At 40.3% G+C, this 17,030-nt stretch overlaps 5 protein-coding genes across 5 annotated transcripts; 4 read left to right on the top strand and 1 right to left on the bottom strand.

Moving 5' to 3' along the window:
- Positions 1 to 229: 229 nt before the first annotated feature.
- LOC137645354 (uncharacterized) lies at positions 230 to 3,136 on the top strand. Its single transcript, XM_068378165.1, has one exon. The coding sequence runs from the start codon at positions 230 to 232 to the stop codon at positions 3,134 to 3,136; it is 2,907 nt and encodes a 968-aa protein (XP_068234266.1).
- A 364-nt stretch (positions 3,137 to 3,500) lies between these two features.
- Positions 3,501 to 4,130, top strand: LOC137645353 (uncharacterized). The gene has a single exon (XM_068378164.1). It carries the CDS (start codon positions 3,501 to 3,503, stop codon positions 4,128 to 4,130), a length of 630 nt encoding a protein of 209 aa, XP_068234265.1.
- Positions 4,131 to 6,803: 2,673 nt separating this feature from the next.
- Positions 6,804 to 7,940, top strand: LOC137645352 (uncharacterized). Its single transcript, XM_068378163.1, has one exon. The coding sequence runs from the start codon at positions 6,804 to 6,806 to the stop codon at positions 7,938 to 7,940; it is 1,137 nt and encodes a 378-aa protein (XP_068234264.1).
- Positions 7,941 to 8,858: 918 nt separating this feature from the next.
- On the bottom strand, positions 8,859 to 10,964 carry LOC137645351 (uncharacterized). The gene has a single exon (XM_068378162.1). It carries the CDS (start codon positions 10,962 to 10,964, stop codon positions 8,859 to 8,861), a length of 2,106 nt encoding a protein of 701 aa, XP_068234263.1.
- A 65-nt stretch (positions 10,965 to 11,029) lies between these two features.
- On the top strand, positions 11,030 to 11,986 carry LOC137645350 (uncharacterized). Its single transcript, XM_068378160.1, has one exon. The coding sequence runs from the start codon at positions 11,030 to 11,032 to the stop codon at positions 11,984 to 11,986; it is 957 nt and encodes a 318-aa protein (XP_068234261.1).
- Positions 11,987 to 17,030: the final 5,044 nt, after the last annotated feature.

Genomic DNA, 17,030 nt, shown 5'->3' with positions numbered 1-17,030 from the left:
TTGTTCATGTAAATTACTATGAGGGTTGTACTAAGGACAAATATTATTTTTTTTGATGATTAAATCTGGAAAATTAGGGAAATTCAAAATTTGTATAGCTGGTTGGATTGTATTATTTTTTATTACATGGAATATGTATTTCAGGTTGAAACTTATTGTTGGCAATAAAAAACTGTTACAACTTATGGTCCATCCTTGAACATCCCAGTACATTTCAACTTCAATCGCCATGGGTGTGCAAGAGGAACTCATCGCCCTGAAGAGGAAGAGGGCAATCAGCAAAGGGAAGTTCACCAGGAAGGTAACTATGTGCAATGAAGGAATCAATCGAGGTGATGATTTATTAGTGTTAACGAAGAACTATGAGGAAATGGTTGAAGCCTTTAAATGCTTAGAGTATCAAAATGATGAATTGATACATTTTATATGTGAAAACGAGGATAAGCTAGCCGATAGTAATTTAGAAGAAGAAGCCCAACAATATATTCTAGATAGTGAAAGATTAAAATGTGAAGTAAGTGCAAAAATATTCAAAGGTGTCCAGGGTGTAAAGGCAACAGATAAATCGAAGATTAAAGTAAAGAAATTTGAACCACCAATGTTCGAAGGTAATTTAAGAAACTATCCAACTTTTAAGGAAGATTATGAGAATTTAGTTAAGAGTATATATGGCACTGATCCATATGCTCTCAAAATGTGTCTAGGTGGAGAAGCACTTCAAGCAGTGAAGGGCTCAGAGGGTAATTATGATGAAATGATTCAACGTTTGGATGATAAATTTGGGAATCCCAGAAAGATTGTAGACTTAGTGGTTGGTGAGCTTAGATCTCTAAAGAAAATTTACGATAATGATACCAAAGGATTTATTAAAATGGTCGATCAGGTTGAGCAATGTTGGCTTGATTTAAAAAAGGTAAATCTCTCTGATGAACTTAATAGTGCAAACGTTGTCAGCCATATAGAAAAGGTTTTACCTTCACTTCAAAAGAGAGAATGGGTAATTAAAGCAGATGAGGTATCAGTAACTAGCAATCTGTTTCCAGAGTTGTTGAAGTTCTTACAGAAGGAGAGAAAACTTTTGGAATATAGGAATTCCAATGTTAGGAGTAGCGGTAGTGATAATAAGGCAACAGTCTATCATGTTGACAGCACAGTTGAGAATGAATCGGAATTGATAAAATTGGTGAAACAAATTGGGGAAGAACAAAGTATAAAAAATAAGGAATTTGAATCTTGTATTGTTAACTTGACAGAAATGGTTAAAGGTATTAAACCTAAGGCAGAGAGTAAGGGGATAGGATGCCTGTTACACAATTCAATTGGTCATGATATAACAGAATGTTATAAATTTAATGGTTGTGGTAGCAAAGAAAGATTTGAGATTATAAAGGGTAATGGAATATGTTTTAGGTGTCTAAGGGGATATCATACTGCTCGTAGCTGCAATGTTGGTACATTGTGTGATGTCATCATGGAAGGTAAAGGGCCATGCAATCGTAATCATCATCCACTGTTACATTCCGATAGAGTAGAAAATAGTATTCACAAAGCGATATCAGAAAAGGGATTTGCAGTGTTATTGAATATCAGTATGGTGAATAGTAAGAACAGGCCTGTTAGTGTATTGTGGGATCCAGGAGCGGATATTTCATTTATAACAAATAGGATGGCTAAGAAATTGGGTTTAAGTGGAAAGCATATAAATTCATCCATGATCAAGGTGGGCAATACGGTTGAATATCACTCAAGCAACGAATATTGTGTACCACTAATTGATAAATCTGGTAAGGTTTGGAATGTGAATGCTGTTGGAATTAATGAAATAACAGCCAAAATCAAGGAAGTAGACTTATCCAGGGTATCTGAACTTTTTGAGGGAATATCAAACTTAGAGCTGAATCGCCCACATGGGGAAATTGATATGCTTATTGGTGCTGATTATTGTGAAATATTGCCAAGGGTTGTTGAAACAAATAAGGGTCTCCAGTTGCTAGAAAATCAGTTTGGGTTCAGCATACGTGGTAGACACGATAAAATTACTAATCAAGTTAATACTAGTAATCATGTGTTTGTGAGAATTCATAAACTTTCAAGTTCAGTAAATTTGAATGAAATCAATATTGAGCCAACAGAAAATCTAAAGGATCAGTTAGATAAATTTTTTGCCATAGAAGAAATGGGAACAAGGTGTAATCCACAATGTATCAAATTTATGTGCAGAGGTTGTCCTGGACTCAATTATGTAAGTTTGAAAGAAGAAAAGGAAATGAAATTGATTGAGGAAGGATTAACGTATGATGAGAAACAGAAATGCTGGTTTGTAAGGTATCCTTGGATAAGAGATCCAAATCAATTGAAAAATAACATAAAGGTAGCAAATGCCAGGTTAAGAACAACAGAGAATAGATTAAGGAAACTTGGGAATGAGTATGCAATGAAATATCAGAAAGAGATTGAAGATATGGTTAGAAGGGGAGTAGCTAGGAAATTAACTAATAAGGAGATTCAAGAGTACAACGGCCCAATTCACTATATTCATCACCATGAGGGGTTGAAGCCAGAATCTAGTTCAACCCCAGTGCGCATTGTCTTCAATTCTTCAGCATCTTATATGGGACAGAGGTTAAACGATTTTTGGGCTAAGGGGCCTGATATTTTGAACAGTTTGCTGGGAGTGTTGTGTAGATTTAGGCAAGATAATATAGCCATGGTGGGTGACATAGCAAAGATGTACCATACTGTAAAACTCAGCACACTAGATGAACATACACATAGATTTGTATGGAGGGACTTGGATGAGAGTAGGCCACCTGATCAGTATGTTCTTACCACAGTAACATTTGGAGATAGGCCCAGTGGTACTATAGCTATGGTAGCTTTGAGACATACAGTAGAAAAATTCGGTAAGGAATCCCAGGATGTGCAAGATAGTAATGTTGTAAGGGGGGCATGGAAACTAGCACAGGTGATTAAAGCTGATCCAGGACAAGATGGCGTTGTCCGTGATGTTGATTTAAGGTATAAGATTATAAAGCATGGGAAGGGATATGATGGTGGAGTGGATAAGATTATGTGTAGATCAGTACACAGGTTGGTGGTGTTATTACCAATAGAAGAACAATGTATTCATACGTAGTTGACCCTTTTGGATAGGGTATCGGTAATTTGCCACTAATGGTGGGGGAGTGTATCATGTTAATGATACACTCCCCCACCATTAGTGGCAAATTACCGATACCCTATCCAAAAGGGTCAACTACGTATGAATACATTGTTCTTCTATTGGTAATAACACCACCAACCTGTGTACTGATCTACACATCATCTTATCCACTCCACCATCATATCCCTTCCCATGCTTTATAATCTTATACCTTAAATCAACATCACGGACAACGCCATCTTGTCCTGGATCAGCTTTAATCACCTGTGCTAGTTTCAATCGCCATGGGTGTGCAAGAGGAACTCATCGCCCTGAAGGGGTAACTTGGATCTTTAATATGCCTAGTGACGCACCTTGGTATAATGGGGCAAGTGAAGCCCTGATCAAATCTGTCAAAAGGTGTCTTTGTATTAGTGTGGGAGATTCTGTATTGAATTTTGGAGAGTTACAAACTGCTTTGTTTAGTATTGCTAATCTGATGAATGAAAGACCAATTGGTACAAAACCTGGATTTAGTTTAGAGTTGGGGGGATACCTCTGTCCCAATGATCTGTTGCTTGGTCGGTCCACTTGCTTTTGTCCAAGTGGGATGTACGATATTAGTGGGGATCACAAAAGGAGATTAAAGTTTATACAAAGTATAATAGAATCCTTCTGGAAAAAGTGGCACCGAGACTATTTTCCTTCATTGTTAATCAGGCAGAAATGGCATACAACAAGGAGGAATGTAAGAGTTGGAGATGTGGTACTTGTGCAAGATAGTAATGTTGTAAGGGGGGCATGGAAACTAGCACAGGTGATTAAAGCTGATCCAGGACAAGATGGCGTTGTCCGTGATGTTGATTTAAGGTATAAGATTATAAAGCATGGGAAGGGATATGATGGTGGAGTGGATAAGATTATGTGTAGATCAGTACACAGGTTGGTGGTGTTATTACCAATAGAAGAACAATGTATTCATACGTAGTTGACCCTTTTGGATAGGGTATCGGTAATTTGCCACTAATGGTGGGGGAGTGTATCATTAACATGATACACTCCCCCACCATTAGTACAACGGCCCAATTCACTATATTCATCACCATGAGGTGTTGAAGCCAGAATCTAGTTCAACCCCATGTACATATGATATATACAATCTAGTAACTGGATGATTTGCTGGTAGCAACATATAGTCTTCTCTATTCCAATTTTCCTTTAGCCACTTAGAAATTCTTTGTCCTACTACTATGACTCCATTCTTAATTGAAGGTCCTAATCTTCTGAACCTAACTTTCCAATCAGTCATGTCCCTTTGCATCTCTCTAACCCACATTAGTTCTGCTTTAGTAATGCCTTGAACTGTTGGTTCCCTCAGCATACCCTTAAAGGATCTGCATTTGAAAACATTCATTACCCTGCATGTAACTCTTAGTAGTTTGTAATAATCACTAAATCTATTAACATCAACCATGTGTATTACATGGTTCTGACTTACTTTAGCAACAGCCATGACAACACCTACTCTATCAGTTAGTTCAATTTCACAATCTTGTTTGATAGGCCATTTTGAAATTGGTAATGTTAGGAATTTTGGTCCATTTTGCCAGGCAGAATTTTCACCCATTTTTTCTGGACTACACGGTTTAGAGGTCATATCAGCAACATTTTGAATCGAATCAACCCACCACCATTCCCTTGAATCAGTTTTTATTTGTATCTCTGCAATGCGTACAGCAACAAATGTGTTGAATCCATGGGACTCCTTTTGAATTTGTGATCTTACAATTGTCGAGTCAACTATGTGATAAACCGACTCAAACTCCCATGAAAACTCCTTTACTATGAGTTCTCTCATCCTAGCAGCTATGAGAGCACCACATAATTCCAGACAACAACTCTGGAAACAGATTGCTAGTTACTGATACCTCATCTGCTTTAATTACCCATTCTCTCTATTATTTAGAGTTGGGGGGATACCTCTGCCCCAATGATCTGTTGCTTGGTCGGTCCACTTGCTTTTGTCCAAGTGGGATGTACGATATTAGTGGGGATCACAAAAGGAGATTAAAGTTTATACAAAGTATAATAGAATCCTTCTGGAAAAAGTGGCACCGAGACTATTTTCCTTCATTGTTAATCAGGCAGAAATGGCATACAACAAGGAGGAATGTAAGAGTTGGAGATGTGGTACTTGTGCAAGATAGTAATGTTGTAAGGGGGGCATGGAAACTAGCACAGGTGATTAAAGCTGATCCAGGACAAGATGGCGTTGTCCGTGATGTTGATTTAAGGTATAAGATTATAAAGCATGGGAAGGGATATCATGGTGGAGTGGATAAGATTATGTGTAGATCAGTACACAGGTTGGTGGTGTTATTACCAATAGAAGAACAATGTATTCATACGTAGTTGACCCTTTTGGATAGGGTATCAGTAATTTGCCACTAATGGTGGGGGAGTGTATCATTAACATGATAAAATTTATTATACTATAAGGATATATTTATTTAAATGTTGATGTGGGTTGGAGCGAATTGTAACTTATTGCGCATCTGGAATATCTTTTGTCTTATCCATATCTAAATGTCGCACGGTTAGCAGGCGAACTACCGAAAAATTTGCTAACCACTTTGGTACTGCCTATCGTGTCGACTGGTGGTGGCAAGTGTTATTTTTGTGGATGTAGACACAGGAATGTAGTCGGTGACATGTAAGGCCGGCAGGTGATGGGATATTTGTGTTTGGCATTTTCCTACTGGGGTTCAAGGCCTGTGATAGTGAGGCCATTGAAGTGAGTGCAATACAGTGTATTATGGATGTTATATGATATTTCATTTGGAATTGCCCTTATTGGTAATTGGATTCTATGTATATATACAGTAATGTTTAATGGTGTGAGTACATTTAATTTGATGCCGAGTGTTTTAGTGGCTACAGTACCGTAGTTTGAAGTGGTATTTATTTACATTGCTATAAAAATAGTTATTGTTAAAATTATACATACCAATATGGATTGTTCATGTAAATTACTATGAGGGTTGTATTAAGGACAAATATTATTTTTTTTGATGATTAAATCGGGAAAATTAGGGAAATTCAAAATTTGTATAGCTGGTTGGATTGTATTATTTTTTATTACATGGAATATGTATTTCAGGTTGAAACTTATCGTTGGCAATAAAAAACTGTTACAACTTATGGTCCATCCTTGAACATCCCAGTACATTGGAATTCATATATTCCAAAATTTTTCTCTCCTTCTGTAAGAACTTCAACAACTCTGGAAACAGATTGCTAGTTACTGATACCTCATCTGCTTTAATTACCCATTCTCTCTTTTGAAGTGAAGGTAAAACCTTTTCTATATGGCTGACAACGTTTGCACTATTAAGTTCATCAGAGAGATTTACCTTTTTTAAATCAAGCCAACATTGCTCAACGTGATCGACCATTTTAATAAATCCTTTGGTATCATTATCGTAAATTTTCTTTAGAGATCTAAGCTCACCAACCACTAAGTCTACAATCTTTCTGGGCTCCCACACTAGATGAACATACACATAGATTTGTATGGAGGGACTTGGATGAGAGTAGGCCACCTGATCAGTATGTTCTTACCACAGTAACATTTGGAGATAGGCCCAGTGGTACTATAGCTATGGTAGCTTTGAGACATACAGTAGAAAAATTCGGTAAGGAATCCCAGGATGTGCAAGATATGATTCTTAATAATACATATGTAGATGATATACTGTATTCTACTGATACCATTGAGAATGCAATCAAATTGATACAGGATACTGAAAGGGTATTGTCGCAGGGAAGTTTCAGAATAAAGCACTGGATAGTCAGCGGGCATTATGAAAACTGCAATATAAGAATAATAGAATCTGATAGTGAGAAAATCTTAGGTTTAAAATGGAATCCTGTAGATGACTATTTTTCCTTTGCTGTAAGACTCAACTTTACACCAAGAATAAGAAAGGTTAGGAGTGGTCCAAATTTAGATATAAGTGAATTTGATTATAAATTTCCAGAAATATTAACACGCAGAAAGATATTGAGTCAAATTGCATCGTTGTATGATCCATTAGGGTTGGTTATACCAGTATTACTCAAAGCTAAGATCTTGATGAGATCCATGATTTCCAAAGGAAACTCAAATGGTGGTGGAATCAAGTGGGATGATCCACTTGATGATTCCATGATGAACGAATGGAAAGCGTTTTTCAAAGAATTGTATGGACTGGAGTCATTAACTTTTAGAAGACCCTTAAAGCCATCTAATGCTTTTGGTAAGCCGAACCTAGTAATATTTTCTGATGGTAGCACGCAAGCATATGGGGCTTGTGCATATGTGAGGTGGCAAATCAGTGATAGTAAGTTTGAATCAAGTCTGATAATGGCAAAAAATAAGATTGCACCAGTGAAACAAATGTCTATTCCTCGTCTGGAATTATGTGGTGCTCTCATAGCTGCTAGGATGAGAGAACTCATAGTAAAGGAGTTTTCATGGGAGTTTGAGTCGGTTTATCACATAGTTGACTCGACAATTGTAAGATCACAAATTCAAAAGGAGTCCCATGGATTCAACACATTTGTTGCTGTACGCATTGCAGAGATACAAATAAAAACTGATTCAAGGGAATGGTGGTGGGTTGATTCGATTCAAAATGTTGCTGATATGACCTCTAAACCGTGTAGTCCAGAAAAAATGGGTGAAAATTCTGCCTGGCAAAATGGACCAAAATTCCTAACATTACTGGGATGTTCAAGGATGGACCATAAGTTGTAACAGTTTTTTATTGCCAACGATAAGTTTCAACCTGAAATACATATTCCATGTAATAAAAAATAATACAATCCAACCAGCTATACAAATTTTGAATTTCCCTAATGTACTGGGATGTTCAAGGATGGACCATAAGTTGTAACAGTTTTTTATTGCCAACGATAAGTTTCAACCTGAAATACATATTCCATGTAATAAAAAATAATACAATCCAACTAGCTATACAAATTTTGAATTTCCCTAATTTTCCCGATTTAATCATCAAAAAAAATAATATTTGTCCTTAATACAACCCTCATAGTAATTTACATGAACAATCCATATTGGTATGTATAATTTTAACAATAACTATTTTTATAGCAATGTAAATAAATACCACTTCAAACTACGGTACTGTAGCCACTAAAACACTCGGCATCAAATTAAATGTACTCACACCATTAAACATTACTGTATATATACATAGAATCCAATTACCAATAAGGGCAATTCCAAATGAAATATCATATAACATCCATAATACACTGTATTGCACTCACTTCAATGGCCTCACTATCACAGGCCTTGAACCCCAGTAGGAAAATGCCAAACACAAATATCCCATCACCTGCCGGCCTTACATGTCACCGACTACATTCCTGTGTCTACATCCACAAAAATAACACTTGCCACCACCAGTCGACACGATAGGCAGTACCAAAGTGGTTAGCAAATTTTTCGGTAGTTCGCCTGCTAACCGTGCGACATTTAGATATGGATAAGACAAAAGATATTCCAGATGCGCAATAAGTTACAATTCGCTCCAACCCACATCAACATTTAAATAAATATATCCTTATAGTATAATAAATTTTATCATGTTAATGATACACTCCCCCACCATTAGTGGCAAATTACTGATACCCTATCCAAAAGGGTCAACTACGTATGAATACATTGTTCTTCTATTGGTAATAACACCACCAACCTGTGTACTGATCTACACATAATCTTATCCACTCCACCATCATATCCCTTCCCATGCTTTATAATCTTATACCTTAAATCAACATCACGGACAACGCCATCTTGTCCTGGATCAGCTTTAATCACCTGTGCTAGTTTCCATGCCCCCCTTACAACATTACTATCTTGCACAAGTACCACATCTCCAACTCTTACATTCCTCCTTGTTGTATGCCATTTCTGCCTGATTAACAATGAAGGAAAATAGTCTCGGTGCCACTTTTTCCAGAAGGATTCTATTATACTTTGTATAAACTTTAATCTCCTTTTGTGATCCCCACTAATATCGTACATCCCACTTGGACAAAAGCAAGTGGACCGACCAAGCAACAGATCATTGGGGCAGAGGTATCCCCCCAACTCTAAACTAAATCCAGGTTTTGTACCAATTGGTCTTTCATTCATCAGATTAGCAATACTAAACAAAGCAGTTTGTAACTCTCCAAAATTCAATACAGAATCTCCCACACTAATACAAAGACACCTTTTGACAGATTTGATCAGGGCTTCACTTGCCCCATTATACCAAGGTGCGTCACTAGGCATATTAAAGATCCAAGTTACCCCTTCCTTTTCTCCAATGTTTTCTATTTTCTTGCTTGCTGATATCAACTGAGTTCCCTTATCTGAATATATAATTTTAGGAGCTCCTCTAATAGCAATAAACCTTTGAAATGTGGTCAGAAAATCATCAGTACTGTATCCTTCAGCCAAATCTAAGTGAACAGCTCTAGTAACTAAACAGTTAAATATAACACCAAAGGCTTTACCATGAGTTCTCCTTTTAACCGTGTCTCTTATTGTTAAGGGTCCAAACAAATCTATAGCTGTGTAATAGAAAGGTGGAGCAGGTTTCATTCTTTCTATCCTCATTTGACCCATGCATTGGTCTTCTAACTTCTTTGTTAACTTCCTACATGTCACACATTGATTTTTTATTGCCTTTATTATTTTTCTGGCCCCTGGAATCCAGAATTTTCTTTGTAACTTTGCCAGAGTAGTCTCTATGCCAGCATGGTCAACCCCATGTACATATGATATATACAATCTAGTAACTGGATGATTTGCTGGTAGCAACATATAGTCTTCTCTATTCCAATTTTCCTTTAGCCACTTAGAAATTCTTTGTCCTACTACTATGACTCCATTCTTAATTGAAGGTCCTAATCTTCTGAACCTAACTTTCCAATCAGTCATGTCCCTTTGCATCTCTCTAACCCACATTAGTTCTGCTTTAGTAATGCCTTGAACTGTTGGTTCCCTCAGCATACCCTTAAAGGATCTGCATTTGAAAACATTCATTACCCTGCATGTAACTCTTAGTAGTTTGTAATAATCACTAAATCTATTAACATCAACCATGTGTATAACATGGTTCTGACTTACTTTAGCAACAGCCATGACAACACCTACTCTATCAGTTAGTTCAATTTCACAATCTTGTTTGATAGGCCATTTTGAAATTGGTAATGTTAGGAATTTTGGTCCATTTTGCCAGGCAGAATTTTCACCCATTTTTTCTGGACTACACGGTTTAGAGGTCATATCAGCAACATTTTGAATCGAATCAACCCACCACCATTCCCTTGAATCAGTTTTTATTTGTATCTCTGCAATGCGTACAGCAACAAATGTGTTGAATCCATGGGACTCCTTTTGAATTTGTGATCTTACAATTGTCGAGTCAACTATGTGATAAACCGACTCAAACTCCCATGAAAACTCCTTTACTATGAGTTCTCTCATCCTAGCAGCTATGAGAGCACCACATAATTCCAGACGAGGAATAGACATTTGTTTCACTGGTGCAATCTTATTTTTTGCCATTATCAGACTTGATTCAAACTTACTATCACTGATTTGCCACCTCACATATGCACAAGCCCCATATGCTTGCGTGCTACCATCAGAAAATATTACTAGGTTCGGCTTACCAAAAGCATTAGATGGCTTTAAGGGTCTTCTAAAAGTTAATGACTCCAGTCCATACAATTCTTTGAAAAACGCTTTCCATTCGTTCATCATGGAATCAATGTGTGACATGTAGGAAGTTAACAAAGAAGTTAGAAGACCAATGCATGGGTCAAATGAGGATAGAAAGAATGAAACCTGCTCCACCTTTCTATTACACAGCTATAGATTTGTTTGGACCCTTAACAATAAGAGACACGGTTAAAAGGAGAACTCATGGTAAAGCCTTTGGTGTTATATTTAATTGTTTAGTTACTAGAGCTGTTCACTTAGATTTGGCTGAAGGATACAGTACTGATGATTTTCTGACCACATTTCAAAGGTTTATTGCTATTAGAGGAGCTCCTAAAATTATATATTCAGATAAGGGAACTCAGTTGATATCAGCAAGCAAGAAAATAGAAAACATTGGAGAAAAGGAAGGGGTAACTTGGATCTTTAATATGCCTAGTGACGCACCTTGGTATAATGGGGCAAGTGAAGCCCTGATCAAATCTGTCAAAAGGTGTCTTTGTATTAGTGTGGGAGATTCTGTATTGAATTTTGGAGAGTTACAAACTGCTTTGTTTAGTATTGCTAATCTGATGAATGAAAGACCAATTGGTACAAAACCTGGATTTAGTTTAGAGTTGGGGGGATACCTCTGTCCCAATGATCTGTTGCTTGGTCGGTCCACTTGCTTTTGTCCAAGTGGGATGTACGATATTAGTGGGGATCACAAAAGGAGATTAAAGTTTATACAAAGTATAATAGAATCCTTCTGGAAAAAGTGGCACCGAGACTATTTTCCTTCATTGTTAATCAGGCAGAAATGGCATACAACAAGGAGGAATGTAAGAGTTGGAGATGTGGTACTTGTGCAAGATAGTAATGTTGTAAGGGGGGCATGGAAACTAGCACAGGTGATTAAAGCTGATCCAGGACAAGATGGCGTTGTCCGTGATGTTGATTTAAGGTATAAGATTATAAAGCATGGGAAGGGATATGATGGTGGAGTGGATAAGATTATGTGTAGATCAGTACACAGGTTGGTGGTGTTATTACCAATAGAAGAACAATGTATTCATACGTAGTTGACCCTTTTGGATAGGGTATCGGTAATTTGCCACTAATGGTGGGGGAGTGTATCATTAACATGATAAAATTTATTTTACTATAAGGATATATTTATTTAAATGTTGATGTGGGTTGGAGCGAATTGTAACTTATTGCGCATCTGGAATATCTTTTGTCTTATCCATATCTAAATGTCGCACGGATAGCAGGCGAACTACCGAAAAATTTGCTAACCACTTTGGTACTGCCTATCGTGTCGACTGGTGGTGGCAAGTGTTATTTTTGTGGATGTAGACACAAGAATGAAGTCGGTGACATGTAAGGCCGGCAGGTGATGGGATATTTGTGTTTGGCAATCTCCTACTGGGGTTCAAGGCCTGTGATAGTGAGGCCATTGAAGTGAGTGCAATACAGTGTATTATGGATGTTATATGATATTTCATTTGGAATTGCCCTTATTGGTAATTGGATTCTATGTATATATACAGTAATGTTTAATGGTATGAGTACATTTAATTTGATGCCGAGTGTTTTAGTGGCTACAGTACCGTAGTTTAAAGTGGTATTTATTTACATTGCTATAAAAATAGTTATTGTTAAAATTATACATACCAATATGGATTGTTCATGTAAATTACTATGAGGGTTGTACTAAGGACAAATATTATTTTTTTTGATGATTAAATCTGGAAAATTAGGGAAATTCAAAATTTGTATAGCTGGTTGGATTGTATTATTTTTTATTACATGGAATATGTATTTCAGGTTGAAACTTATTGTTGGCAATAAAAAACTGTTACAACTTATGGTCCATCCTTGAACATCCCAGTACAACAAGTGTGTGTCTTTCCTTTCTGAATTGTTATGCTATACTATGCATATCCAGTGATACATAGTTCACTTGATACTCATGGAAATTTCTTCTCTTTACAGAAGGACCCTCCGAAGTGCGGAAGTGCTTTCTGCAACGTCCGTAGCAAGAACCTCTGCGGACATGAGTTTTGTAGGAGACACGCAGCATGCGCTGTCTCCAAGGATGATCTCCGGTATTGGGACCCTCAGGTATGTACTGTGTGCACTAACCTGATTACTGAGGCCTTTGATTCCCCTAGGACGGCGGAATCAAGGGATATAGCTAGGAAGAAGCTTCGTACCTGGGTAAGGGGCTTCCAAAAGAACACTTCTGGCCCTTATCTTCCAAGTGATTCCCCAGCCTCAAGAGGAGATCTCCCAAGTTCAGATCCAAGTGGATGCTGAAGTCGCGGTCGCGATGCAAGACATCCAATTAGATGACAGGATGTCTGATGTGGACGAGTGTCTGGAGGAAGACCTCCTGGCAGAAGCCCAGGATGAAGTTCAAGCCCCAGACGTTGTAGAGGTAGAGGTCGACGAGGTGTCGGCTACTCCGGTTCAGATTCCGGAGCCTATTCCCTCAACATCGGCCGGTCTCCCAGTAGAGCTGGGACAGGCCCTCTCTTCTATTGTTGGAATGATCCAACAAATGCAGAAGGAGAATCAGGAGAAGGCGGCTGCAATGGAACTGCGAATGCAGTGTCTTGCAGAATCACATGGGCCCCAGAAAAAGCTCAATGTGAAAGACCTTCACTTGTGCTCAGATGCTAACCCATGGAGGTATGCTGAGCACATGCCAATGACGACTGGAAAGATCGTCATCTCGGATAAGCTGGGTTCAGTTCCCCTGGAGGAGGTGGAATTCTGGCCCAGCAAGGCATCATATCCGGACTGTTATGTCCGGCTGAGGAAGGAACCAGCTTCAAAGGAGGAGACAGAGCCGAAGGAGGTCATAGTGATGGACCATGCTAAGGCTCAAGCTCTACTTTCATCCTCGATGAAAGAGAGGGGCTTCTCTAACTCAAAGGTAACCGCATTGAACAGGAAGCTCCCTTCCTTTGTGTCCTCGCCTACTAGAGCCTTCCCCTTTTTACAGAAAGGGTTTGCGGCTGTACTAAAAGCAGTCGAGGCCGGCAAGCCTTGCCCCTCCCTAGAGGAGTGTAAACCCTTGTCGCTGGCCCTGCCTATGGACCACAAAGACTGGAAGGACGTCCATCTTACGTTCTCAGTTGGAAAGTTTGAGGCTGATATTGCCGGACGTCAGTTCGGTGAGGACCTCCCTAAGCTGTCTGACTTTCTTTTGCGAAGAGAGTTCGAGACAAAAGAAAGACTGGCTGCCTCAATGTCTCTTCAGACTACTCTCGAGACGATGGCAAGTGACCCCAAGGTCCATGAAATGTTCATGGTGGTGGCCAAGACTCATCTGGCCACAGTGACGAAGGACCTTTATGGCTTCGTCAAGGCAAGGAGAGCTTGTAGGGAGTTCGTGTTCACCTCGGCTACGGTGAGGCACGAGCCAAGGAAACTAATCTCCTCCAACATTTGGGGAAAAGACCTTTTCCCTACCGACTTGGTCAAAGAAGTTGTTGATAATGCCGCCTTGGAGAATAGAAACCTTCTCCAGAAGTGGGGCCTGGCTATCAAATGAAAGTCTTCCCCGGATGAGGGTCCTCAACCAAAGAGGAAGACTATGAGGACTAGGTTACCATCTCGGCCAGCCAAGCCTGTTAGACAGCAACAGCAACTGCAATTGCCATTGCCCCCAGTGCCCCAGATCGTGGCACAAACCCCGACCACTTTTCAGTGGGTACCCCAGGCCGTGTCGACACAGTCCACGGCATTCACCCCAGCGTTCGAAGGGCAGTCTACTTCCTTTCGAGCAAAGCCTAGAGGAGCAGCCAGAGGCTCGTCTAGACGCCCCTCAAGGGGAAATGGATTCAGGGGTGGTCGTGGTCAGGAAGGCAAGACCTCAGGACGGCAGTCCAAGTGAGGTGATTCCGGTAGGAGGGAGACTTCTGAAATTTCGGGATCGGTGGACCTTCGATCCCTGGGCCCACAGCCTACTCAAGAATGGACTGGGCTGGAGCTGGTACAGCACTCCACCCCCGTGCCTTCGGTTTTTCCAACACTCCACCCCCGTTATGGAGGAGTACGTTCAAGAACTGTTGGAGAAAAAAGGTGATCCGAAGGGTGAAGCCCATCAATTTCTAAGGGAGGATGTTTTGTGTTCCCAAGAAAGACTCGGAAAAGCTCAGAGTCATTCTGGACTTGTCGCCACTCAGCAAGTTCATAGTGAATTGCAAATTCAAAATGCTAACACTGCAACACATAAGGACCTTACTGCCCAAGAGGGCATATTCCGTCTCTATAGACTTGTCAGCCGCCTATTGGCACATTCCAATCAGCCATCGACTCTCCCCCTACCTAGGGTTCAGGCTACAACGAAGACTATACGCCTTCGGAGCCATGCCATTCGGGCTAAACATAGCCCCAAGGATTTTTACGAAGCTTGCGAGCGTAGTTCTCAAACAATTACGCCTAAAGGGAATTCAGGTAGTATCCTACCTGGACGACTGGTTGGTGTGGGCAGCATCCGAGACAGAATGCTTGCAAGCTTCCAGTCAAGTGATCCAGTTCCTAAAGTACCTAGGCTTCAATATCAACAGAAAAAAGTCTCGACTTTCTCCATCTCAAAAGTTCCAGTGGCTGGGAATCTACTGGGACCTTTTGTCACACCGTTTCTCCATCCCGGCGAAGAAAAGGAAGGAGATAGCGGGTTCTGTCAAGAGACTTCTAAATTCCGAAAGGATATCAAGACGCGAGCAGGAGAGGGTACTGGGCTCTCTCCAGTTTGCTTCGGTGACAGACCCAGTGCTAAGAGCACAGCTAAAGGATACAATCGGAGTTTGGAGAAGTTATGCATCAAACGCGCGAAGAGATCTGAGAAGACCAGCCGCTTCGGCTAAGTACTCTTCTCAGGCCTTGGTCCCAAGCCAGACATCTAAAGAAGTCGGTTCTTCTTCAGCCACCTCCCCCGTCGGTGACAATTCACTCAGATGCCTCGAAGGAGGGATGGGGAGGTCACTCTCATCGGGAAAAAAGTCCAGGGGACTTGGTCCAAGGTATTCAAGACCTTTCACATAAAACTTTCTAGAAGCTATGGCAGTGCTCCTTACCTTAAAGAAAGTCTCCCCGCATCACTCGATCCACATAAGGTTGGCGATGGACAGCGAGGTAGTTGTGAGATACTTGAATCGACAAGGATCGAGGTCACCACCTCTCAACCAGGTGATGTTGGCCATCTTCCGATTGGCGGAAAAGAAGAAGTGGTACCTGTCGGCAGTTCACCTTCAAGGAGTCCGCAATGTGACGGCGGACGCTCTATCCAGGTTCACACAGATAGAGTCGGAATGGTCCTTAGACGCAGGATCATTCTCCTTTATTCTGAATCAAGTCCCAGAACTGCAGATAGACCTCTTTGCGACGAAAGACAACAAGAAGTTGTCCTGTACGTGCCCCGTACGAGGACCCCTTAGCGGAAGCAGTGGACGCAATGTCCCTCGACTGGAACAGATGGTCCAGGATTTATCTGTTCCCTCCTCACAACCTTCTGTTGAGGGTCCTCAACAAACTGAGATCCTTCAAGGGGTAGCGGCAATAGTGGCCCACAAGTGGCCGAACAGCGTGTGGTTCCCCCTGGCATTGGAACTGTAGCTGAAGTTTGTACCGCTACCAGATCCAGTTCTGACCCAGCGAGTCCAGAAGTCAACTGTCTGCGCTTCATTACAGAAACCCCGGACCCTGCAGCTCATGATTTTCTCTCCCTAGAGGTGAGAAAGCGTCTCGGGATTTCGAAAGCCAGCATAGACTTCCTAGAGGAATATAAGTGCAAATCTACTAGAAGGCAATATGGGTCATCTTGGAGAAAATGGGTGGCCTTTTGTCAAGGCGAAGAATCCGCAGGAGATCTTGAAAGACTTCTGCTTATCTTTCTTCTCCACCTCCATGGTCAAGGATTGGCAGCTAACACGATTTCACCGTGTAAGTCTGCTTTGACAAGACCCATTCTATATGCCTTCCAGGTCGACCTAGGTAACGAGATCTTTAATAAAGTCCCGAAAGCCTGCGCTAGGCTCAGACCTTCAGCAACTCCAAAGCCGATTTCATGGTCTTTAGACAAGTTCTTCATTTCGCTTCTCTGTTGAGCAA

This window comes from Palaemon carinicauda, chromosome 8 (genome assembly GCF_036898095.1).
Source record: "Palaemon carinicauda isolate YSFRI2023 chromosome 8, ASM3689809v2, whole genome shotgun sequence".
Taxonomy (NCBI): Eukaryota; Metazoa; Arthropoda; class Malacostraca; order Decapoda; family Palaemonidae; genus Palaemon; species Palaemon carinicauda.
Note: the sequence above shows the minus strand (reverse complement) of the source record. Positions and strands in the feature narration are given on the sequence as shown.